The sequence below is a fragment of the Desmodus rotundus genome, chromosome 3, assembly GCF_022682495.2.
Source record: "Desmodus rotundus isolate HL8 chromosome 3, HLdesRot8A.1, whole genome shotgun sequence".
Taxonomy (NCBI): domain Eukaryota; kingdom Metazoa; phylum Chordata; class Mammalia; order Chiroptera; family Phyllostomidae; genus Desmodus; species Desmodus rotundus.
In genome coordinates, this window is record NC_071389.1 from 138660595 (window position 1) to 138685019 (window position 24425).

At 42.0% G+C, this 24425-nt stretch overlaps 2 protein-coding genes across 3 annotated transcripts in view; both read left to right on the forward strand.

The window, feature by feature from the left end:
* Positions 1-986: 986 nt before the first annotated feature.
* LOC112318989 (small ribosomal subunit protein eS27-like) lies at positions 987-1259 on the forward strand. Its single transcript, XM_024576214.4, has one exon. It carries the CDS (start codon positions 1048-1050, stop codon positions 1198-1200), a length of 153 nt encoding a protein of 50 aa, XP_024431982.3. The 5' UTR covers positions 987-1047; the 3' UTR covers positions 1201-1259.
* Positions 1260-2295: 1036 nt separating this feature from the next.
* Positions 2296-24425, forward strand: part of CPM (carboxypeptidase M) — a 73895-nt gene continuing 51765 nt past the window's right edge. Inside the window, exons 1-2 of one of the 2 annotated variants that reach the window (XM_024576188.4) lie at positions 2296-2332; positions 2656-2818. In XM_024576188.4, coding sequence (XP_024431956.2) covers positions 2659-2818 — 160 coding nt within the window. In that variant the 5' untranslated portion in view covers positions 2296-2332; positions 2656-2658. Of the gene's footprint in view, positions 2333-2353; positions 2481-2655; positions 2819-24425 lie in introns of those variants that run through there. The other variant, XM_045184638.3, reaches the window with a different exon arrangement.

A 24425-nucleotide genomic window follows, 5' to 3' on the forward strand; every position in this document is an offset into this window, starting at 1 on the left:
AGCCCCTTACCTGCTTCTTTAGGGCTCAGTGAACACGATGTAAGGAGAATCTCTTTGTGAGCCACCCAGAAGTCACATTTAGCATAGTAACTGCTGCATACCTTTAAAAAAATCCACACAAAAACCCAACAATATCACCCTGGCCTGGTGGCTCAGCTGGTTGGAGCATCCTCCCGCACACCAAAAGGTTGCAGGTTTGATTCCTGGTCAGGATATATATCTAGGTTTCAGGTTTAATACCTGGTCAGTCAGGGCACATATGGGAGACAATCAATCAGTATTTCTCACTCACAGCAATGTTTCTCTCTCTCTAAAATCAATAAACAGAATGCAGATCACACGGAGGGTTATCAGAGGAGAGGGGTGGGGGAGAGAATGGGGGAAAGGTCCAGGGAATAAGAAGCATAAATGGTAGGTACAAAATAGACAGGGGGAGGTCAAGACTAATATAGGAAATGTGAAGCCAAAGAACTTATCTGTACCACCCATGTACATGAACTAAGGTGGGGGGGATGCTGGTGAGAGGGGGTGCAGGGCAGAGGGGAATAAAGGGGCAAAAATGGGACAACTGTAATAGCATCAATAAAATCTACTTAAAAAATACAACAAAATAAACATATCCTCCAGTGAGGATTTAAAAAATCCAACAATATCATATTAAAATTTTACAACTATTAGAAAATTCTTTCCAATTAAACTAGATTATTTCTTTAAGAAACACCTCACACAATGAACCAGGGCATGCGGCACTATAGTCTTAGTTCCTAAAACTCGCTGTTCTGCTGCCTGGGAATCACAGGCAGCCTCAGGATTCCTCAGAGCTCAGTTCTCCAACAGTGTCCGTGTGAAACAAAAAGAGGCCGCAGGCAAACCCTTGAGGGCACATTCAACTCACTCAAGGCACTTTAAAAAAGTATCTTTCCTTTCTGGCGGTGACCACCTCCCCATGACAACAGGCCTCTAGCAAAGGATCTCCTTCATCCCTCTCCAGAAGAGGAGAAGAGGAAACACAAGAAGCGCCTGGTGCAGAGCCCCAATTCCTACTTCATGGATGTGAAATGCCCAGGATGCTATAAAATCACCACCGTCTTTAGCCATGCACAAAAGGTAGTTTTGTGTGTGGGCTGCTCCACTGTCCTCTGTCAGGGAGGAAAAGCAAGGCTGACAGAAGGATGCTCCTTCAGAAGGAAGCAGCACTAAAAGTACCCTGAATCAAGATGAGTGGGGGAACCATCCCAATAAACACATTTTGGATACAAAAAAAAAAAAAAAGTATCTTTCCTGGGCCTCAATGAAATCTCGTTCAATTCATCTGGAGTGGGGCCCTGGCACAACTTTTAATCTGTTGAAGAGGAATGTTATTGCAAGTCAGTGGTTTTCAAACTTTTTACAGTCACAGGACCTTGGCACGAGTCCCTCGTCACCCTGACAGGTAATGCGTGACAGGTGTGTGAGGTCTCTGCTGGCACCACAAACTGCCTCAGGTTTTGGTGAAGCCCGTGTTCCCCCCAGTGTAAACACAGACCACCCAATCCGTTCAGAAGGAAGCATTTTAGGAAGAGATAACGGAAACTGACCTAGGAAGTGTTAGTGGGGGAAGCACTGAATTTACAAATAGTGACTCTGCTTCCTAATGTGTGATTTGCAGTTTTAAATTTAACTCTGATTTACTCAAATCTCCTACACCACATATATTTGTGGAAAATTTTCCTGGACTCCCCATTTGACGACTTTAAAACTTTTACACACATGCATTCTTCTTTCTTAAATCCCACGCGACTGCAGAACAGGCTGAGGGGCCTGGCGCGGCTGGGGGCGCGGTCCAAGCGACTCCTACTGCAGAGACCGCAGAGAGACTTAAAAGCCGGTGCCGGACCTCCAGTACCGCGAGCTCGCGGGGCGCCTCGGGCTCTAGGTGAGCCGGAGGGGCGCGGGCCCGCAACGCCCGGCGTGGGAAGCCCGCCGAACTTTAATCATCTCCAAATTTGTAGCAGCTGGAGACCCTCGGCAGGGCGGCCCGAGTTGTCTTGGAGCGGAGGACACACTTCAAACCCAGCAAAGACTAAAGCTACTGCTGGTCCGCACATCCCAGCGCACCCCCGCAACCCAGCGCGGCGCGAGCGCCGGGTCTCCCACGTGCGAAGAAGGCAGATGAGTCCGGCCCTGTCCGTCTCGGCCCCGCCTAGCAGGAACCCTGGGGCGCCTGAATGGGCCGCAGGGACGTCAGTCAGGACGCCGGGGCGGGTCCCGGGAGCGCCCGCCCCCTTGCCGGGCTATTATGACTGGCCCGCCCCGGGGCCGCAGGCGGGTGAAGGTGCGCGCCTGTGCCGGGGTGAGGTTGAGGGCGCGCGCGGTCGGGTGCAGCTGCCGCAGCTGCCGGGAGCGAACAGCAGCCGAGACTCCGGGAGGGAAGGAAGGGGTGGGGGCGAGATGGAAGGCACCCCGGGCTGCTCCTGTCCCGTTCGCACTAACTCCCGAAGGTGTTGCTCCCAACTTTTACCTCCTTAGGAAGCAGGAAACGGTAGTGTCAGGAGATCTGACACTAGAGTGTCAGTGGCGGATCTAGTAACGCCCATATCAACCACCCCCACCCCCCGCACCCCGCCCTGTTCCTTGTCTGGTCTCAGCTTTATTATCATTTTTATTCACCTCCAGAACATGGACTTCGCCTGCCTCTGGCTAGGGCTGCTGCTGCCTTTGGTAGCTGCGCTGGATTTCAGCTACCACCACCAGGAAGAGATGGAAGAATTTTTGAAGAATGTTGCCCAAAACTACACTTCTATCACTCACTTACACAGTATTGGGAAATCTGTGAAAGGTAGGGTCCGTCTCGTGCACTTTTCCAAACCTTGCTTTCATTCATTAAATATACCTTAGCTTCGTGTCCCCTCTCTATGAAGCTACTCAGAGGAGCTCCAAGCGGGTACACCGATGCCTTGCTTGTTGGTTGTTTTCTGCTTTTGTGTATTGTGTTGCTTTATTTTGTCAGGGGAGTAGTAACAGGAGGACCTGAGTTGTACTAAATGCCTCTGCTGTCATTCGATGTCATTGAGTCCTAGGAGTTAATGAATGGTGCTCTGTCTTTTGGATCTTGCAAACAGCAGTTGCCTGGAATGTGTATTTTCGTTCTTTTTCTAGATAAGCCTCTGCCTGGGAAGTCAGTCTGTTTGTCCATCTCAGGTTTCCCTTTTTGTTGAGTTCTTTAAATATGATTCAGACTGTTAGTATCTTGTCTAAAGGTTTCTTTTGAACTAAAATAGTGCAATTCTATTGATGAGATTTCCTTGTCATGTATAATTACCCGAAATACTTCAAGTTTTGCAAAAATATATGGTTCTGATACTGTTAAGGGTTGTTTTTTAAAATTACTCATTTGAGTAAGACAATTGCTGGATAATAAATATACATTAAGAATGATTGCTACTGCTTCTAGTATTTTCACATTAATCATTTGCTTTATTGATTTAATTTAGAAACTAGATGTTAAGTATAAATATACAACTTTATATTAAGTAGTTATCATTTTTATAGATGGGGATGTTGAATCCTAAAGATATTAAGTATTTTGCCCAAGATCACCTCAATGGTAAGTTTTATAACCAGGTTTGGCACTCAGGTCACCACTTTGAGGCTTGGACACTGGGGCAAGGCAGATAATTTTAGCAGATGCTACTTCTTAATCCTCTTTAATTGTATTGGTACCTGCAAAGAGATGACCAGTGCTTAAATCAAAAGTCTTGTCAAGTTTATGTAGTTTGGATCTCAACTTCTTGTATCTTTAAACCCTACCTGGATGTTAGCTCTGAGCTTTTCAGCCAATTGAGAGTCTCTTCATTACCATATTCTTACTCTTCCACCCCAAATTAAGGTCAAGGTTTCTATATTAGAAGAATGCACATTTACTTATGTGCAATGCAAAATAAAAATCCTGGGCTTACCTGCGTGATGGTACCTTCATTTTTAAACAACATTGCCGAAGAGATGGTGCCAGAACTAATCTGCACTGCTCTATAATCTAAAATTATAGAGGTTGCATGTATGAGAAATCATATCTTGAATCAGAATATGTATTCAACCTTTTGAAATCACTTCCACCTGAGATTAGAGAGGAGCAATTTTAAAAGATCTAAGAATGCTAATTATATTAATAAAGGAAATATAGAACACAACTAGCTTGAGTTATTGTTCAGTCATCATTCAAACCACAAGATGAGGAGGATGTTGTTAATTTTAAGTACGAAATTAAGTACTAGATTTGGTAATTTTTTATTTCTGCAAGCACAGAGTGCTTGTGAAAGAAAGCTGGGGACTCTCTTAATGTGAACCAACTATTTTGATCTATCCTGTGTGCTATCAGAGCACAGCAGCGGGCTTAACCTTTTTCACTCTGTATGCACTCCTGCAGTTAGAGCACTGAGGAGCTATCATGTAAAAGTGATATGACACCAGTGGTCAAATGTGTGCGCTGAGTATGTTCTGAATAATTACTCAGATTAAGAAAAGTCCCAAATCTGCTATTAGGTTCCAAGTGGTAGGTTCCAATACACACTAGTAGCTGGGAGTCCGTTGCTACTATGCCTGCATGTTAGTACGAGCACTGAAAGACAGAGCTCCTTCGTAGGCAGGCACTCTTCACCAGGCAGGCAATGTTCCCGGCCAGCCTGCCCTCTAGAGCAGGAGTACCAATCTCTTTTCCCTTATTGTCAACCCCCCCCCGCCAAAAAAACAGCCAACACAACAATAACCATTGGTGAGAATGAATCAAAATATAACATATGTTTTGGTGTGCCGCTGAATTTTAGTAGTTAGTTTATGTGTGCCATGAGATAAAAAAGGTTAAACATAGCTGCTCTGCTGTAAGATAAGTTTGCTCAGCAAATAAGACTTATCATACATGGTATTTATTTTCTTTTTGTTATGACTCTGGGCAACCTACCCAGAAGGGAGAGTAATATTCCTACCTTGCCAAATACATTTTAAATTTTTGTACATGCATATTTCATATTTTTTCACTGTTGTAATAATGGATTCCATTCTACTTTTTATTCAATTCTCATTATTTTAAGACATATTTTCATCAACTGACAAAGTCTGCAGATGTGAATTGGTTGCTATATAGTATTTTATCCTCTTGATTATCTGAATTTTCTTAAGTCATTCACCTCTTTAAGACATCTGTATAGATTCTGATGATCTTTTTTTATACTGATGCTATAAAACCATCAGTGTATGTCATGATAAGTACCTTTTATTATATTTGGTGATTTCGTTCAGTCTTTTATTTGAACTGTTTGAAAACCACAGAAAAGTTAAGTGCATGTATACCTTTCACCTAGGTTTCAGAAATAGTAGACCTGTAGACTGACCATATTTCAGTCAGTTTTTTGGAGAAACTGCACTACCAAATAACATAGTAAAGAAAATCTATGTGAAACAAGAGAAGCAACTCAAACAAACAAACAAACAAACAAAACACCTGACAAGTGAGTTGAGAAAAATCAGTACAAGTACAGTGTTCATTGGTCCCTTCCTCTGTTAAGGAAGCTTCTGCCCCTTCCTCTCCTTTTTTGAAATTTCTAACCCCTTTTGAATAGCAGGGTGCCTGGAACGTATTCAGTAATTTGTATCTGTTTGATAGATTGAATATTTGCTGAGCGAATACCTTGTGAAGCAAGCAAAGATGTGTGCCATTTATTCTCTACATTCAGCAGTCTGCTTTAAAATATAAATGTATTGGTAGGAGGGATGCAGACATGGAACAGGCTGATCTCTCACCTACCTGTGGTGGATAAAAACCTGGGAGGGGTATCTAGGGAGCGAAGAGTCCCAGCCCCACACCAGGCCCTCCAGCCCAGGGTTCCAGTGCCAGGAAGATAACTTATGGCTCCAACAACCAGTAGGGATTGAGTTGGAGAAGAAAATTCTAGAGTCCCAAGTGGTTCATTCCTCTTAAAGAATCCACACACAGACTTACTCAGACTCATTCCCTTTGAGCTCCAGCAGCAGGGAAGCACCTTGAAAGGCCCCAGTAGCAAACAGGAAGAAACTGAAGTGTCTGGTGTCGAGGCAAGCAGAGGCCATTGGCCCTTTTCTGAACACTCCCCTCAACAGAGCCACAGAGCCTATAGGCTGGTGCCATATCTGGGACTCCATCAACCTGGCTCACACTGTTTGCCCCATCCTGAAGATCCCCAGAGACTCTGTCCCACTCAACTTAGAGGCCCACCCAAGCTGCTTTTCCATATGAATGGCTGGTCTTGGCTCATGTTTCACAACTTCCTAAATCCTCTGTGGCTTCAGTGAGCCCCAGGCCTGGCACTAGCAGCAGCCAGCCTAGATTCACAGCTTGGCTTCACCTGGGAATCTCCAAGCCCAGCACATGTAACAGCCATCTCAGATTGTTTTATAGCCCAGGCAAGGTGGACCTGGACAAAAACACAGGTGGGGGCTGACTTTGGCCTGTACCACTCAGGAAACCCCAGAGCCTGCACACCCAGTGGACAACTATGGACCACATCAAAGCACCACCACCCTGTCCCTGCACAACTGAGCCTCCACAGAGGATGGAGGTTGGTAAGTGGTCACAGCCAGTCCTTGCAGCTGACTGGCCTGGGTAAATCCCTTCCACTGACCTGCCAACAGCAGTCATGGCTCAACTATAAGAGGAGGATGTACTCAGCCCACACAAAGGGCACACCAGCTTGAGCGATAGGAGAGGATGTGCCACTGGACTGTACAGGACACTTACTACATTGGGCCACACCACCAAGATATGAGTCAAAGCAGCTATACCTAGTACATAGAAACAAACACAGGGAGACTGCCAAGATGAGGAGACAAAGAAACATGACCTAATTGAAAGAACTGATCAAAACTCTAGAAAAAGAACTAAACAAAATGGAGATAAGCAATCTATCAGATGCAGAGTTCAAAACACTGGTTATAAGGATGCTCATGGAACTTAGTGAGGACCTCAGCAGAATAAAAAAGATCTAGTCAGAAATGAAGGAGACACTGATTGAAATAAAGAACAATTTATAGGGAAACAACAGTAGAGTAGATGAAGCCGAGAATCAAATCAACGATCTGGAACATAAGGAAGCAAAAAAACAACCAATCAGAACAACAAGAAGAAAAAAAAATAAAAAAAAAAATGAGGATAGTATAAGCAGCCGTGGGGACAACTTCAAGTTTTCCAACATTCACATCATAGGGCCAAGAGAAGGAGAAGAGAAATAGCAAGTAATCTCTTTGAAAAAGAGAATAGATGGGAAATCTATTTGAAAAAATAATGGAACACAACTTCCCTAATTTGGTGAAGGAAATAGACATGCAAGTCCAGGAAGCAGAGAGTCCCAAACAAGATGGACCCAAAGAAGCCCACATGAAGACATACCATAATTAAAATGCCAAAGGTTAAACAGCAAGAGAAAAGCAGTTAGGTACCTACAGAAGAGTTTCCATAGGCCTGTGCTGATTTCTCAAAAGAAACTTTACAGGCTAGAAGGGACTGGCAAGAAATATACAAAGTCATGAAAAGCAGGGGCCTGCAGCCAAGATTGCTCACCCAGCAAAGCTACCATTTAGAATCGAAGGGCTGATGAAGAGCTTCGCAGGAAAGTAAAAACTAAAGGAGTTCATTGTCACCAAACCATTATTATATGAAATGTTAAAGGGACTTATTTAAGAAAAAGTAGATCAAAACTATGAATAGTAAAATGGCAAAATTATGTATCTATCAACAATTGAATCTAAAGAACAAACTAAGTAAAGAAGAATGGAGACAGAATCATGGATATGGTGAAGCATTTTGATGTTTACCAGATGAGAGGGAGGTGTGGGGGAATTAGTGAAGCGGTGCCCTAAGAAGTACAAATAGGTAATTAGAGAATAGCCATGGGGATGTAAAGTACAGTATAGGAAATGGAGCAGCCAAAGAACTTACACGAGTGACCCATGGACATGAACAATGGTGGGGGTATTACCTGAAGGAGTGGAGGTTGCAGGGTGGAGGGGGGCAGAGGGGAAAAGTGAGTACAACTTTAATAGCATAATCAATAAAATATAATTTTAAAAGTAAATAAAATACAAATGTATTTATTGTGGATTTACCCTGCTCGGCTTTTCATACCCTCCAAAATTAGTTCTAGCACCATTACAAATGAGAATTCCTACCATCTCTGTTTTAAGAATTGTATCTTGCCTTAGAACCTTTACTTTATCCAATTAAGGAAGCTTGGAAAGGGCAAGGGGTAGATAATAAAAATCTCTGTTATCAAGTGTTTTCCATGTATTAGGTATTTTAATACATTATTTCAATCTCAACAACTCAAAGTAGACATTTTTCTCATTTATTGAAGATGTCAAATATGGCACAGAGAATTTAACTTGCTGAAAATCACACAGCTGACAAGTGTTAGAGGGAGGTTTCGAACTCAGATTCACCTATCTCCCAAGCACATCTCTTTTCTCTTTGAAGAAGTAGCTTGAATGGACCTGGAGATTATTATGCCAAGTGAAATAAGCCAGTGAGAGAAAGACAAATACCTTATGTTTTCACCTATATGTGGAATGTAATGAACAAAATAAACTGATGAACAAAATAGAAACAGAGGCGTGGATACATGGAACAGACTGACAGAGGGCAGGGGAAGGAAGGCCTGGATGAAAGAAGGCGAGGGATTACTCAAAAAACATGCAGGCACAACCCATAGACACAGACACCTGTGTGTGTCACCTGGGGGGGGGGGCGCTGGGTGGAGGTGGGCAAAGAGGGGGAAAATGGGGACACATGTAAGAGAGTGAATAATAAAAATGAAGTTAAAGAAAAGCAGCTTGACATAGATGTAGCTGGTTACATGGAGATCGAGGTTGTTAGTGGAGGGTTTCAGATTCATGGTTTGGGCCACGGAAGTGTTGTCCGTTACAGAACCCATTAGCCCCTTGGTCAGTGAGCAGCTGAAATGCGGCTAGACCAAACTGAGATGTCCTAAAGTGGCTTGGAAGACTTAATAGGAAAAAAAAAAGTCTCCATTAGTATTTTATATTGATTACATCTTGAAATGATATTGTAATATATAGGTTAAATAAAAAATACTTAAAATTAATTTCATCTGTTTCTTTTTATCTTTATTAATGTGGTTTTGGTTACTAGGACACTTTAAATTATATATGTGACTCATTTATTTTGATGGGCTATGTTGATCTAGGGAGACATTTATTAGTAATATTTTCCTGGGTACAAAAAGAATTCAAGTTCATTTAGAAAATTTGGAAAATACCAAAAAAAGAAAAAGAAAATCTCACCATCCAAAGGAAACAGGTGCCTTCCCCCTCCCAGTGTGCCAAATATCTTGTTTGTCCATGCAAACATTTTAGTTAGAAAATTTGATATTTTTTTAAGATTTTATTTTATTTTTTTAGAAAGAGGGGGAGAGAGACATGGTGTGGTTGCCTCTTACATGCTCCCCACTGGGGACCTGGCCTGCAACCCAGGCATGTGCCCTCACTGGGAATCGAACCAGCGACCCTTTGGTTTGCAAGCCAGCACTCAGTCCACTGTACCACACCAACCAAGGTGAAAATTTGATTTTTAATGATTGCTTTATGTCCTATCAATGGATGTACTATTGTTTATTAAACCCATACCCCGCTGATGGACATTTAATTTGCTTCTAAACTTTCCCTCTTATAAACAATGCCATAGTCAACATCTTTGTAGCTAAGAGAGCAAAAGTTGTCAAGGCACAAGCTTTGGAACCATAGCGTCCAAGTTCAAATTCTAGATTCTCTACTTTGTAGGCAGTTTGACCTTGGGTTTTTAGCACATAATCAGTGCTACATAAGAGCTATTGTTAGGGAGACATCTGCTGCTATTAGGGATACATTTTCATAAAAGTAAATTACTGGGTCTTAAGCAGTTTTATGTTATTTCATACATGTGACCAAATTGCCTTCCAAAAAGATTGTATTGATTTAAAATCTCATGAGAAATGTATGCTAAGGAAAGAACAATTCTTCCAAGTCTTATATTACTCATAAATCAATACTGGCATTAGTGATTTGAAAGATTAGTGGAGTATTTGTCAAAGAGTACAAAGTTTTCATTACACAAGATGAATATGTCTTAGATATCTGCTGTATAGCATAGTGCCTATAGATAATGATACTGTATTGTATGCTTAAAATTTTCCCAAGAGGACAGATGTTATGTTGAGGTGATGACAATGATGACAACGACAGATTAGTGTACTATCAACTTTTCTTTGTGTTTAATGTATAAGGGAGGATTTCTTTCTCATGCTTTTTTTTGCCCAAGAACTCTCATTTTCATATATTCATTCCACAGATACTGATTTAATTCCTCTGCCAGGGGTCTTTATACAACTTCAGATGCTCAAAAGTCTCCCTACATTTGGCTTAGATTTCTGCCCCAAAGAGGTGTGCTCTGTGTTCGCTCACACAGATCTCTCATTGTCTACTGCCCTTTACTGTGTGGATTTTGGCAGTTGATTGGCCCTCAGAAAAAAACAAAAACAGATTGTATATTAAATTTTGCCACGACACTTAGTTTTCTGTCACACTCTGTTTATTTCTCAAGTACGGTTATGAAGCCAGTTTGCTTGAGATCCTGTGTAAAATGCCCTTTGTGACATAAAGGAGGGGCACATATTGAGGACTGAATATGTAGAAAACCACTAAAACCTAGGAGTTTCAGCTGAAATACACATGTTTGTGATTTCAAGTTACACTGGTTAAGCAAGACTTTCCCTTTCTTTAATTTGAAATGCAAAGTTTTTTGTTCTGAAACATTTTATAGATATTGCCCTTGTTTATAACCATTCAGGGATTTTTAAAGTCACTGCTTTTTTGTTTTGTTTTGTTTTCTTATAAGGAAGTTATTTAGATTTATTCTGTTTGTAGTATAATTTAAAAGAGAAAATTAAGACAGAGAATATCCTAAAAATAGCACAGAATTTTACTCTGCTTTTTATATCTAGTAACCATTTTTATTCCAAATCTCAAATATATCTCAACAGAAATACTCTAGATGTAAATGGCATTTGAAACTTAAAAAATAATGACAGCCAACATCAAGTGAATTTTACTATTTCCTAGCACTTTACATATCTGTCCCCTGAATCATTGTAACGATGGTATGAAATACCATTATTTTCCCCATATTTGCATGTGAAGAACTGAGATAAAATGAATTGTCCATAGTTTGTAAGTGACAGATAGGGGACTGAAACAAGTCTGTCTCATGCCAAGTAATAAATAAACCCTTAAACCTTTTTTGCCGTAGAGAAAAGTTTCTCCAGTTATCTTTGTCTCCGTTCTTGTCACCTACCCTCCCTCCTACAGACCTTCCCCTAACCCCTGGGATTCTGAAAAAGTTGACAAGCATCCTCTGTCACCCAAGCATATTAAATGTTTATGTTTTTTTTAGTGTGAGTGACCTGTAGAATTTTTTGAACCCTTTTCAGTATTCGCAGTTTCATCCAAAGCAGTTTGAATTCCTAATTTTTTTTTCGCTGTAAACTCAACTTTTCCTATATGCAAAACTCTTGGATTATGAGACAGAAGAAGGCAGAGATTCTGGTTTACACACTCATGGGACACTACCCATCCACCAAATTGCGTCTTCCGCAACAGTGGTTCTCATTAAGAGCAGTAGCCCCCCCTAGAGGGAGTTTTGGAAATTGAGGAGAGGTTTAGGTCATGTAAGCCTAGGGTTGGGGGACGTGTTCACTCCTGGTGTATCCTCCTGATCTTGTTAGCTATGCACAAAGTAGTCATGCATAGTGGAAAATTGCCCCCTACATTTTCTGATGCCCTCCATAGGGGAAAGACCAGCTTAGAATGATCAGAGCCTAAAACCAAACTCTGTTTTATGTACATACACAAAATACTTTCCCTCACAATTTTAATATATACTGAACTTTCCAGGAATGTAACTATAGATACAATGAGGAAAGTTTGATTTTATTTTTCTCTGAACTTGGCTGAGAGATATTTCACATTCATATAATCCTCACACCAGTGACCACACAACTGAATTAGTCTGCATTTGGAATAGATGCAGTCACCGTGATGCTCAAGGACAGTCAGCCTTCCATATCCGCAGGCCCTGCATTGCTGGATTCAACCCACTGCAGATCAACAATAGTTTTAAAAGTTACATTGTTGCTGGTGTATATTATGTAGTTAGGCCTGACATGGTTGCATCTGTACTGAACACATACAGACTTCGGTTTTCTTATCATTGTTCCCTAAACAATACTTATAACAACTATTTACATAGTATTCCCATTACTGTATTAAGTATTATGAGTAGTCTAGAAATGACTTGAAGGATTCAGGAGAATGTGTGTAGATTATATGCAAATATTACACCACTTTATATAGGGGACTTGAGAATCCTCGGGTTTTGGTGACCGTGGGAGTCCTGGAACCTGTCCCCCATGGATGCAGAAGGAGGACTGTGGAGATAAGCATCTGACTATTTTATTATGTCTTCTAGTGGACTGTGCCTGAATTTTTACATTCTGATGCTATATTTTATTATAAGTTGCTTTCCTTTTATTTCTCCTTTACGTACAGTTTGAACACGACACTGACCTTTTTGAAATTATGTATATAAATATTATATTTTCTAGGAATTTAATGCCAGCATGGTAAAGGGAGAGCTGCAAAATACTGGACATGAGAAAAGGGTCGTAGACTGATAGGGTTAGGAACTGTCGGTCTGTGGTCACAGACAGAGAGCTGATAGGGACCCAGTTCAGATTCGTGGAGCAGCGTCTAAAAAGGTATTTGGTTTCTGCTCCTAGTCAGTGCACACGTGTGTCTGGAGGTAACACAGTGGTGACAGCCGTATCTAGGGTTGGGAGGTGATAACTGCCATTAGCTCCGTTTGTATATTTAGAATTTCTCTTTCTGTAAGAGTACAGAGCTAGAAAGTATAAAAAGAATCTTAAACATAGTAATAGTGGAACTAATATATGCTCACCTGTTACCTTATTTTGTTAATAAAGACCTAAAGATTTTTTTAATCTTAAATTAAAATTTAAAAATATATTAAATACCAGCATCCATTTGGGTTAGGGGGAGGGCAGTAAATCAAATCTTCCTATCTAGTGATTTAAAACAATTGGTAGTCTCCCTAACTTCTTAGCAGTTCAATGTAATGTAATACACTGCAGCAGTTTGCTGAGAGGTTTATTAAATCCTAATTTGAGTATGTGTTAAAACAAAATAGACATGAGTTGCTCATGAAAAATGTTTCTCATCTGTGCATGTCAGATGTTTAAGTTAAAGTACAAAGTTTCTAGTCTGTGACCTTTCGCAGACATAACTTCAAACCGGAGGGCTTAGTCTTCACTGCATCAGGGAAGGCCCAGCTAGCTTCAGACAAGTTGCCTGCAAACTGACCCCAGAGACTTATCATGAATTTACCCAGAGCTGAAGATAGCGGCCTTTTTGGTGGGGTTTGAAGGCATTAACAATAGTGCTTATGTACTTGGAGTGTTCACCCTATTACATAGTTCATCAGAAGAAACCCACTAAGTAGCTCTTCTATTTGTTTAAATAAAGGGCTTTCAATTAGTGGCTTTCCCAGGTCTTTAATTTCTGCGACAGGAATCTCTCTGAGGGCACAGGGGCTACACTCACACCACACAGCAGGTCAAATTCAGCACAATGTTACATTCTTAGAGCAGGTGTGGATGTGACAGACCATTTGACCATTAATTCAGTTCATTAAGGCTTAGTTCAAAATGATACCTTTTCCTGGAAGCCTTTTTCTAGTCCCCTGGGCAGAGTTGGAACCCCCCATTCCTCTTCCCGAGTGTCTTCCAGTAGCTCCAGCTACATTGCACCCAGAAAGCAGGGACCAGGCTTTGTTCATCCTGTATCCTAGGCCAATACATGCTTACATGTAACAGATAATCTTAGTGTCAAAGCTGAGAGCTCTTCCATGTTTAGTAAATGAAACATGAATATGAATATACTTTCATACAGTATAATATGTTATTATTTTGTAGAAGTACAAAGGATGTATATTTTTATATATGCGTTTATATAGTTACATACACTACATGTAACTTTAGGTAGTAACTTTATAAGATTATATGTATTGTATGTAGTAAGTACTTCAGTCTCTTAAGAAAATGAATTTTTTTTTGCAATGTAAACTTTTTTTGGCTAAAACTATCTCATGGTAAATAATATGATAACTTGGAGAGGTAGAATTTGAGGACCTCATTATACCACAGCTCCAGATAAATTCCTGGAGTGGAGGAGGAGGCAGCGGGGAAGTTAGTGTGTTTCAGGAGGTAAAGGGCATAAGGAGTTGTTCACTGACAAGCCTGAAGTTGTTCTTCCCCCTCCCCTCAGCCCCCCAAACCTAACCAAACATGCATCAAAAGAAGAGAGGTAAGTACAGGACACATACACACCCATCCATTAAGAAGAGGTTAAGCAAATATCCCTGGTTTTATCTGAACAGCACAAGAACAATTCAAGTGCCTATTTAGAGAATGTAAAAATAGAGAAATGGAACATGTGGTGAAGGCTTTTCCCCAAAAAGTTAAACAGAGATTTGAAACCCCTCAATTTTAAGGGTCTTTTTTCCTCCATACTCAGCAATGTGGTACAGATTTAAGGTGAAGGCAGCCAACATGTTTAACTATCCTTGCTGTGAGTGGTTCAGAAAGGCACAGGTTTGGGAAATACACAGGTATATAGACTGCTGAAGGTATTTTAGCTTTAATTTTTAGTCCCTATTAATATTCACTCCCGTGCCATTGCTGGTGACTCCGTTGAGCCCAACTATTAAAATTATTTTATTTTTTAAATTATATTTTATTGATTATGCTATTACAATTGTCCCAATTTTCCCCCTTTGCCAACCATCCAGGACCCCTGCCCTACATCCCCCCACCATTGTCCATGTCTGTGGGTCACGAGTATAACTTCTTTGGCTACTCCATTTCCTGTACTGTACTTTGCATCCCATGGCTATTCTCTAACTACCTATTTATACTTCTTAATTCCCTCACTTCTTCACCCATTCCCCCACAAGCCCTTCCATTTGGAAACCATCAAAATGCTTTGCCATATCCATGAATCTGTCTGTTTGTCTTGTTTGCTTAGTTTGTTTTTTAGATTCAATTGTTGATAGATATATATGTTTGCCATTTTACTATTCATAGTTTTGATCTTTCTTGTTTTTCTTAAATAATTCCCTTTAACATTTCATATAAAAATGGTTTGGTGAGAACTCCTTTAGTTTTTTCTTGTCTGGGAAGCTCTTTATCTGCCTTTTGATTCTAAATGATAGCTTTGCTGGTAGAGCAATCTTGACTGTAGGTGCCTGCTTTTCATGACTGAATATTTCTTGCTAATCCCTTCTAGCCTGCAAAATTTCTTTTGAAAATCAGCTGACAGTCTTACAAGAACTCCCCTGTAGGTAACTAACTGCTTTTTCCTTGCTGCTTTTGAGATTCTCTCTTTACCTTTAACCTTTAGCATTTTAATTATGATGTGTCTTGGTGTGCGCCTCTTTGCAACCATCTTGTTTGGGACTCTGTGCTTCCTGGACTTACATGTCTATTTCCTTCACCAAATTAGGGAAGTTTTCTTTCACTATTTTTTCAAATAGATTTCCAATTTCTTGCTCTTTCTCTTCTCCTGCTGGCACTCCTATGATGAAAGTGTTGAATCTCTTGAAGTTGTCCCAGAGGTTTCTTACACTATCCTTGGGGAGTTTTTTGTTGTTGTTCTTTTAATTCTTTTTTCTTCTTGTTGTTCTGATTGGTTGTTTTCTGGTTCCTTATGTTCCAAATTATTGATTTGATTCTCAGCTTCATCCAATCTCCTGTTGTTTCCCTATAAATTGTTCTTTATTTAAATTAGTGCATCCTTCATTTCTGACTGACTCTTTTTTATGCTGCTGAGGTCCTCATTAAGTTCCTTGAACATCCTTATAACCAGTGTTTTGGACTCTGTATCTGATAGATTGCTTATCTCCATTTTGTTTAGTTCTTTTTCTGGAGTTTTGATCAGTTCTTTTCTTTGAGCCATGTTTCTACTCACGTTGGCAGCCTCCCCGTGTTTGTTTCTATGTATTAGGTAGAGCTGCTATGATTCCCTGTCCTGGTAGCATGGCCTAATGTAGTAGGTGTCCTGTAGGGTCCAGTGGCACAGCCTCCTCTATCACTCAAGCTGGGTACTTGAGGTGCGCCCTTCATGTGGGCTGAGTACATCCTCCTCCTGTAGTTGAGCCTTGGTTGCTGTTGGCAGGTCAATGGGTGGGATTTACCCAGGCTAGTTAGCTGCAAGGATTGGCTGTGACCGCTGACCACCAACCTCTGTCGTCTGGGAGGATCAGTTGTTCAGGGACAGGGTGGTGGTGCTCTGATGTGGTCTGTAGCTGTCCACTGGGTGTGCAGGCCCTGGGATTTCCGGGGTGGTGGAGGGCAAGATCTACCCCCACCTGTGTTCTCCCCAGGGCCACCCTGTCTGAACTATAAAGCAATCTGAGATGGCTGCTACTTGTTCTGGGCTTGGAGATTCCCAGAGGAAGCCAAGCTGTGACCTATGCTGGCTGCTGCTAGTGTTGGGTCTGGGGCCTCTTAGCAAGAGGGGTAGGGACTGAGGACTCACCAAGGCTGGCCCTTGTTCATTCAAGAGGATTTAGGAAGTTGTGAAATGTGAGCCAAGACCAGCTATTCATATGGAAAAGTAGCTTGGGTGGGCCCATAGTTGGGTGCGACAGAGTCTGTGGCAATCTCTAGGGCAGGACAAACCATTTAACTAGGTTGATGGAGTCTTAGATATGACACCAGACTACTGGCTCTGTGGCTCTGTTAGGGGGAGGGTTCAGAAAAGGGACAATGGCTCTTCCTTCCTTTTTCTCTGGGAGAAAGCTGTCCCCAGCTCTCACTCTAATGCCAACAACTTCAGTTTCTCCCTGTTTGCCACTGGAGCCTTTCAAGCTGCTACCACGGTGCTGAAGCTCAGAGGGAGTGAGTCTGAGTAAGTCTGTGTGTGGGTTCTTTAAGAGGAACTGCTTAGGACTCCAAAAGTTTCTTCCACTGACTCAATCCCTGCTGGTTTTTTAAGACAGAAGTTGTGGGGACTTATTTTCCTGGCACTAGAACCCTGGCCTGGGGGGTCTGGTGTGGTGCTGGGACTCCTCACTACTGAGATATCCCTCCTGAATTTTTATCTACCACACATGGACATGGGGCCAGCCGGTCTGCATCTCCGCTCCTCCTACCAGTCTGGATGGATGTGGTTTCTTTAATTCCTTAGTTGTCAGAATTCCATTCAACACATTTTCTGATGGTTCTAAGTGATGGTTGTTCTATATTTTAGTTGTAATTTTGGTGTGGTTTTGCTAGGAAGCAAGCCATGTTAACGTATGCTACCACCTTTACTGGAAGTCCTTAAAATTCTTTTAAAGTGGAGTATTTACTCTTGTGAAAGCGTAGACACCTGGGGACAGGTGGGGCACAGGTCATTTTAACATGTGGTGATTCCACAGGAGCTTTCCCATTATTTTTTCTATTACTCTAACAGACTCAGATGAATAATCGTACTGTATTAGAAATATCCTAGGGATAAGCCTAGCTGATTTATCATTTGTTGCTAGTAAGTTCCTTTCTATGTGTAAAGAAATAGAAAAATAAATTGGGAAATACCACATTCTAACCTTAACAAACACTTAACTGGGCTTGGTCATCCTTTGAGTTTTAAGAACATGTACTTCTTAATGTATAAAGTGTGTTTTCAGACTCTATCGTGCAGAGGCAGAGGGTGAGCGCTAAGGCATGGAAGTGGAAGGGGTGCTCTGTGCCCTTGCAGTGGAGCTGAAGCACAGCGAGCCAGGGAGAGGTGCTGGATGAAGTGGGAGCGAGAGGCGTGCTGGGGACAGCGCACAGAGAGCCTCAGAAGCCAAACACGGAGAGTTTGAATTCTGTTCTGAGAACAGGCTTGAAGCGTTTTAAGCAGAATGACCAAATCTGATTAGGTCTGAAAAAAAGATAATTCTGGCTGCTGACTGGAGAATTACTTAGGAGCCAGTATATATGCAGGGAGAAAAATCCAGCTAGAGTAAGCCAGGCCAATATTGATGGTGATTTGGATTAGAAAATGAGAGAAGTGGAGGGATTCCATTTCTGGAGATGTGTTTGGAAGCAAAACCAACAATACTTGCTAATGGATTGGAAGGTGGCCGGGCAGGAAAAAATTAAAAATCCAGGATGACCTTTAGGATTTATGTTTGGGCAACTGAGAGTATGAGTTTTATTTACCAAGATGGGAAAAACTAGAAGAGGACAAGTTTGGGGTGAAATCATGAGCTCTGACTTGGACAAGTTTTTATATGTTTGAAAGCCTTGATAGACATACAGTGGGGGTGTCCAGAGGACAGCTGGGTATGTGTGTGGGATTTGGGGGGGAGGTTGGGCTGTACACAGAAAATTGAGAGTCATCAACATACAGACATATGATGACATTGAAACCCATGGAACTAATAAAATAATCTAGAGAGTGGAGATAAAAGAAGGCAGGAATAGTACGGTAGCACAATGGGCCATTTAGAGTCGGGTAGAGATAGAAGCAAACACAGGAGATGGGAAGAAAACCAGCAGTGAGGTGGGAGGAATACAAGGAGTGGTATCACAGACATCAGGAAAGGGCAGCAGTTCAAGAAGGAGGCTGTTTCGGGTCCCCAGACCACCCACTAGTGAATTGCCAGAAAGGCTAACAATGCAACACGAAGTCATACTCACAGCTGAGAGTTATTAAGCAAAGGATGCAGTGCAGGAACAGCACGATAGTGATATATATACATATATATATAGGCAAAGACGAGAGAAGTCAGCAGAGGCTTTCTTCCCCTCCCTCGGTGAGGATCCCACAGGTGCATGTTTCTCTCCAGCTGTGAACTGTGCCTCCACCCAGGGAAGCCAACTCATGTCTCAGCAGCCCGAGTCCCTCCAGGGAGCTGGCCAGCGTCCTGTGCAACTGGCCAGCATACAGGCCCTCACTGTGTACCAGGTGCTCATCATGAAGCTTCCTGTTTACTTTAAACAGTGCTTTCAGTCAGCTGGGCTCATCCTGACCCACTGGCTTGGTGGTACAAAGTAGCACCATTAATTAGTGAACATTTCAGGAGTTTAGGGTCATTACTGTGACTTCAGGTGTTCTCAGAGATAAGCCAGAAGTGAATGGGACAGACTGGCCGTGTCAATTCTTTCCTTGCTGAGGTCATGGTTAACCCTGCTGAATGCTGCCCTAAGTGAAAACTGAGAACCATAAAGTTAAGTGAAAGACCTTAAAGGACAGTTACTAATTCTATTTTTGTCTAGACAGATTGATTTCATTTACTCAGCAAACATTTATTGAATGCCTATATAGTTTGTGGTGTAGGAATATGGAGGTAAAAGATGTGGTTCCTGCCCTGGGGGAGTTGACTGTCTGCGGTGTGGGTGGGAGGGGAGAGTCATTGAATAAATACAGATGTGACTGGCCTTGAAGGCGTCTGTGGCTGCTGACACGGAAAGGATAAATAGAAGCCAGCCAGGTGAGAGGGAGAAAGCAAAGCAATAAATAGCATGTTGAAAGGTCTGGTAATGAAGGAGCATATTGACCTTGAGGAACAGAAGAAATTCCGTGTGGCTGGAGAGGGGAGAGGAGAGGAGAGGGGAGGGGAGGAAGGAGGCAAGGTGGGCAGGTCAGGGAAGAATTTGTGCGGTAGTTAAAGACTTCTTGCTTCGTCCACGGGGAGTCGTCGTCATTCTAAGGATTCGTGCATGATCAGAAAATAGGAAAATTCTTCTGGGGGGAAAATTTCTGATAACTTCATAATTCACCTTGCATTAGAATAAAGATTCCCTTTAAGCAATAAGATAGAACAGCAATTTCTGGGATTTAAAAAATAAAAAAGTGAGAACATACAAACACACCAGGGTGAGTAAACCAGAGTATTATCAAATCTGTTAAGCTAATAACAGTTCCTAAGAACAATCAGCGGGAAGAATTCTGCTGTAAGTGCCATAACTGGATCGAGTTGTGCACTGAGAAGAAACTCAGTTTTACTATTGGAGCTTCTTCGAAACGTTTCAAGGTATCACTCAATGTCGTTTCCTTTTGCTCTCACAGAACATAGGTCATGCAGAAAGAAATGATTCTGTAACCAGAAACTTTGTAGACAAATTCTGTGTATGCAAACCAGAGAGAAACTGAACATGAACTATATCTATAATTCAAAGAGAAATGCTGGAGTATCTAGGAATAGATCATTTTTTTCCTGTATTGAGATATAATTGGCATGTAACAGTGTGTAAGCTTAAAGTGTATGATGTGATGATTTGATACACATGTATATTATAAAATCATCATAATAAGGTTAGTAAACACATCCAATACTTCACATAATTACTATTGTGTGGTTGCAGTAGTGAAAACATTTAAGATCTACTCTTCTAGCAACTTTCAAGCATATAATACAGTATCATTAACTATACTCACTATGCTGTTCATGAGCTCCTCAAAGTTTATTTCTCATATAACTGGAAGTTTGTACCCTTTGACGAATACCTTCCCATTTCCCCCAACCCCTACCCCCTGGTAACCATCATTCTCCTCTGTTTCTATGAGTTCAGCTTTTTTAGATTCCACATGTAAGTGAAATCATACAGTATTTGTCTTTCTCTGACTTATTTCACTTAGCTTAATGCTAAGTTTCACCCATATTGTAGCAAATGACAGGCTTTCCTTCTTGTTCATGGCTGAATGATATGAGTGTTTGTGCTTTCTTTATCCATTCATCTGTCCATGAATCCTTAGGTTGTTTCCATGCCTTGGCTACTGGTGAGTAATGCTGCAACGGTCATGGGGTGCAGATATCTCTTGGAGACGGAGGTTTCCTTTCCTTTGGATATATGTCACAAGTGGGATTGCTGGATCGTATGGTAGTTCTCATTTTTTCTGAGAAACCTCCATACTGTTTTTCATGGTGGCTGTACCGATTTACATTCCCACCAGCAGCGCACAAGATAGGAACAGCTACTTTCTACTTAAAAATAATTTGGGGCCCTGACCAGTGTGGCTCGGTTGGTTGGGCATCACCCTGGAAAGCAAAAGGTCACTGGTTTGATTCCCAGTCAGGGCATATGTCTGGGTTGCGGGTTTGGGTTTCATATAAGAGGCAACCTATTAATGTTTCTTGCTCACATCCATGTTTCTTTCCCTCTCGTTCTCCCTCCCTTCCCCTCTGTCTACAAATAAATAAATAAAATCTTTTTAAAAATAATTTTGGGACACTGTTATTATGAAACACAGTCACTTGTGTTTTCAGGTGGCATGTGGCAGCACTGAGAGGGAACTTACCTTGATCCCATGTTCTAGGTAAGCTGTTCAGTCGGAGCAGCAAGGGCGGGACACAGCGGCTACCTATTAAGTTCCGGGCACCGTGCTAGGCCCTTTACAGACTTTCCTCCTTCAAACTACATAAAAACCCTGTGACATGCTATTTACATTCCCATTTTAGAGGCGAGGACAAATAGATTTTATAGATGAAGAAATGGAGGATCCAAAGTTATATCTTGGTAACTAAGAGATTTGGGTCATTAACCCAAATTTGTCTTTTTGAATTCATTATTATATTTGTTCAACAAACATTCTCTGGGCTCCTGTTGTCTGCCTGAATCTGTGTGGGAGGGTGCACGACCTGGACCTTTCCCTTTGGGAGCTCAGGCTGGGAGCCTTGGGCACTCTCACTTCAATGGGAAAAGCACCGTAAGCCAGGCCTGGCCTCCAGGGTGCTTGGTAAAGTCCAGAAAGGCTTATCAGGGAAGCTGATACTTGAATAAAGCTTTGGGTGTGACCGGGCAGCTAGGTGAGGGGATAGGATTCCAGGTGAAGTGAATGGAAAAAGAGACTGGAGTCAAAGGGGCAGGGTGGGGTGGTGCTGCGGAGAGCAGATGGAGCCCCCTGCGCTGAGGAAACGACCCGCCCTGGCCAGGTGGGAGAGGATAAAGACGGGATGGCAGTGTGTAATGTATCTCAGCATCCAGGGATCTTAGTTTGTGCTCACTGGGAAATACGAAGTTTTAGAGGGATTTTTGTTATCATGGTGGTTGTTTTTACAAAACAGATTGTTCAAAGAACAGTGATAAATAGGGAAAATATTTTGACTCCTGTAAGTCTTCACTGAAAAGGCAATATTTGTAGCCCCAAGAGAACTATGTTTCCATAGGACATTCTGTTCTCTGTCCTTGGGAAAATATGTTTAAAAAGGAATAAAAAGGGGGTATTTGAGGATTAGTAATAAAGTTGGACACTTTGTTGAATGCTTACTATGTACTAGCTACTTTCACATGTTACTTTACATCCTGACATCAGGGAATTAGGTTGTGTTCTCCCTGTTTTAGAGATGGGAAGCTGAAGCTTGGGGAAAGGTGACTTGCCCAAGACAGCTTAGCTAGACAGTGGCAGAGCTGGGCACTCCAACCCAGGCCTGTCAGGGTCCAGTTCTCCCAGCTTTCAGTGGTCTCTAGGGCCTGGAGGCTTTTGTGAGGTGACTTGGGATACTTCAGTGGGTGAGGTAACAGGCAGCTTGGGATCTCCTTCCTTAAACCAGGGCAGCTCAGTTTTAAATTCCTACATTGGATTTTCATGTAAGACTTTATTGTATGAAAGTTCCATGACCAGGGTGGGTGGCATGACCAGGCTGCCTGTGCAAGAATAGACTAAGGATGTGCCACCAGCAGGCAACGTGCCGGACTCTCTGGCATGTGCCAAGGGGTATCAGTTCCCACCCTTTGGAACGTAGTATTCTAGTGGGACGTGTTATCGCTGGTGCTTTACAAAGGTTCAGAGCCCTCCGAAACTGATTGAAACAAGATGCTATCTGTTAGGAAAATACTGAATATATTCTATATACCAAACCAAATGCTAGGAGCTTGTGTAAATAACAGAGTACTTGGCTGATCACCTATATGTTGCGTGAGGATAAAGCTCTCTTGACCCTCCCCTCGCCCACGTCCTTGCTCTGACCGGGGCAGATACAGTCTCTCTAAATATCTGAAAAAGCTCAGAAACACTTCACCACCTCTCTTGGTTTGCCTGGGTTGAGGAGCTGCCTCCTCACAACTGAGATTCAGACTTACCCAGACTCTGCTCATTGACAAGGTGGAGCTAGAGAGTAGGAGGCAGAATCTGGCCCTCAGGAACTCTGGGTTTTCCGGTGAGCACAGACTAAGATACCTCGGACGCTAAGGCTGCAGAACCCCTGAGGGAATACTTATGCAGAAGACATCAAGTCCACTCTGCATCCTTAATGTCCAGGAAGAGAAGACACGCAATGTAGGGACATTGCGCTATGCTGGCCAGCCTCAACTGTGTGTCCTGTGAATGAGATGGTCAGTTAACATGTAACCATGCCTGTCCTCACCTCTGGGGTCCTACCTGCTAGCAGGGGAAAGCTTTTCCCTGCATACTAGAGATGGAGCTAGAAAGGAATTAAAGAAAAACAAAATAACCTTTTACATTGGGCTAATTAACAGAATCGCATGCTGCTGCCCTGGCTGGGCGGCTCAGCTGGTTGGAGTGTCATCCCGTCCACCAAAACATTGTGGGTTCCATGCCCTGTCAGGGCACCTGCCTAGATTGTAGGTTTGATCCCTGCTTGGAGTGTGTATAGTAGGCAACCAATCTCTCTCTCTCCCTCTCTCTCTCTCTCCCTCCCTCCCCTCCACGCCCCACCCCTCTCTAAAATCAATTAAAAAAAAAAAAGAATCCCCGGCTGCCAAACACTGGGGCATGCCCTATTCATCAGCAACCCAAACTGTATTTCCTCTAAGGGACGTATTATGAGCTGCTATAATGGTACTCGTAGTCTACTGATAAACCACTCAGTTTAGAGGTGGAAACTCCGGGGAAATACAGTCAGCTAACGGACCAGAGCGCTGCCCGTTATTGGAGAGATGGTGACTCTCCAAGCATTGGAGTTCTAAACCATCTCAGGCTCATAAGAATCACAGTGTAATCTTAGAGGTTGTAAGTGACCAAAAGAGTGTAATAATGCCTTTTCTTATATTTGTTTTTGAATATAGCCACCTTTAAAACAAGTTACCATCTGGCAGCCACTTTAATCATAGATTGAGTGTTTAGCAAAGTAATTTTAATTTTTAAAATCTTCATAAGAAAAAGATCTTGGTATCAGGTATTGATTGGGGGGGCTTTCAGAATAGAGGAAAATGCCATATTTATACCCACACCCATAAATACAGAGCTATTTGTGAAACAATAATATGACAGTTATTAATAGTGGTTAAGAACACAGTCTCTGAAGAGTAGAGATTACCTGGGTTCAAATCCTGCTCTTGATGTTTAGTAATTGTTTTCCTGGA

Excerpts from the sequence above, each read along its gene's own strand:
- LOC112318989 (XM_024576214.4), top strand. The coding sequence starts at position 1,048 with ATGGATGTGAAATGCCCAGGATGCTATAAAATCACCACCGTCTTTAGC.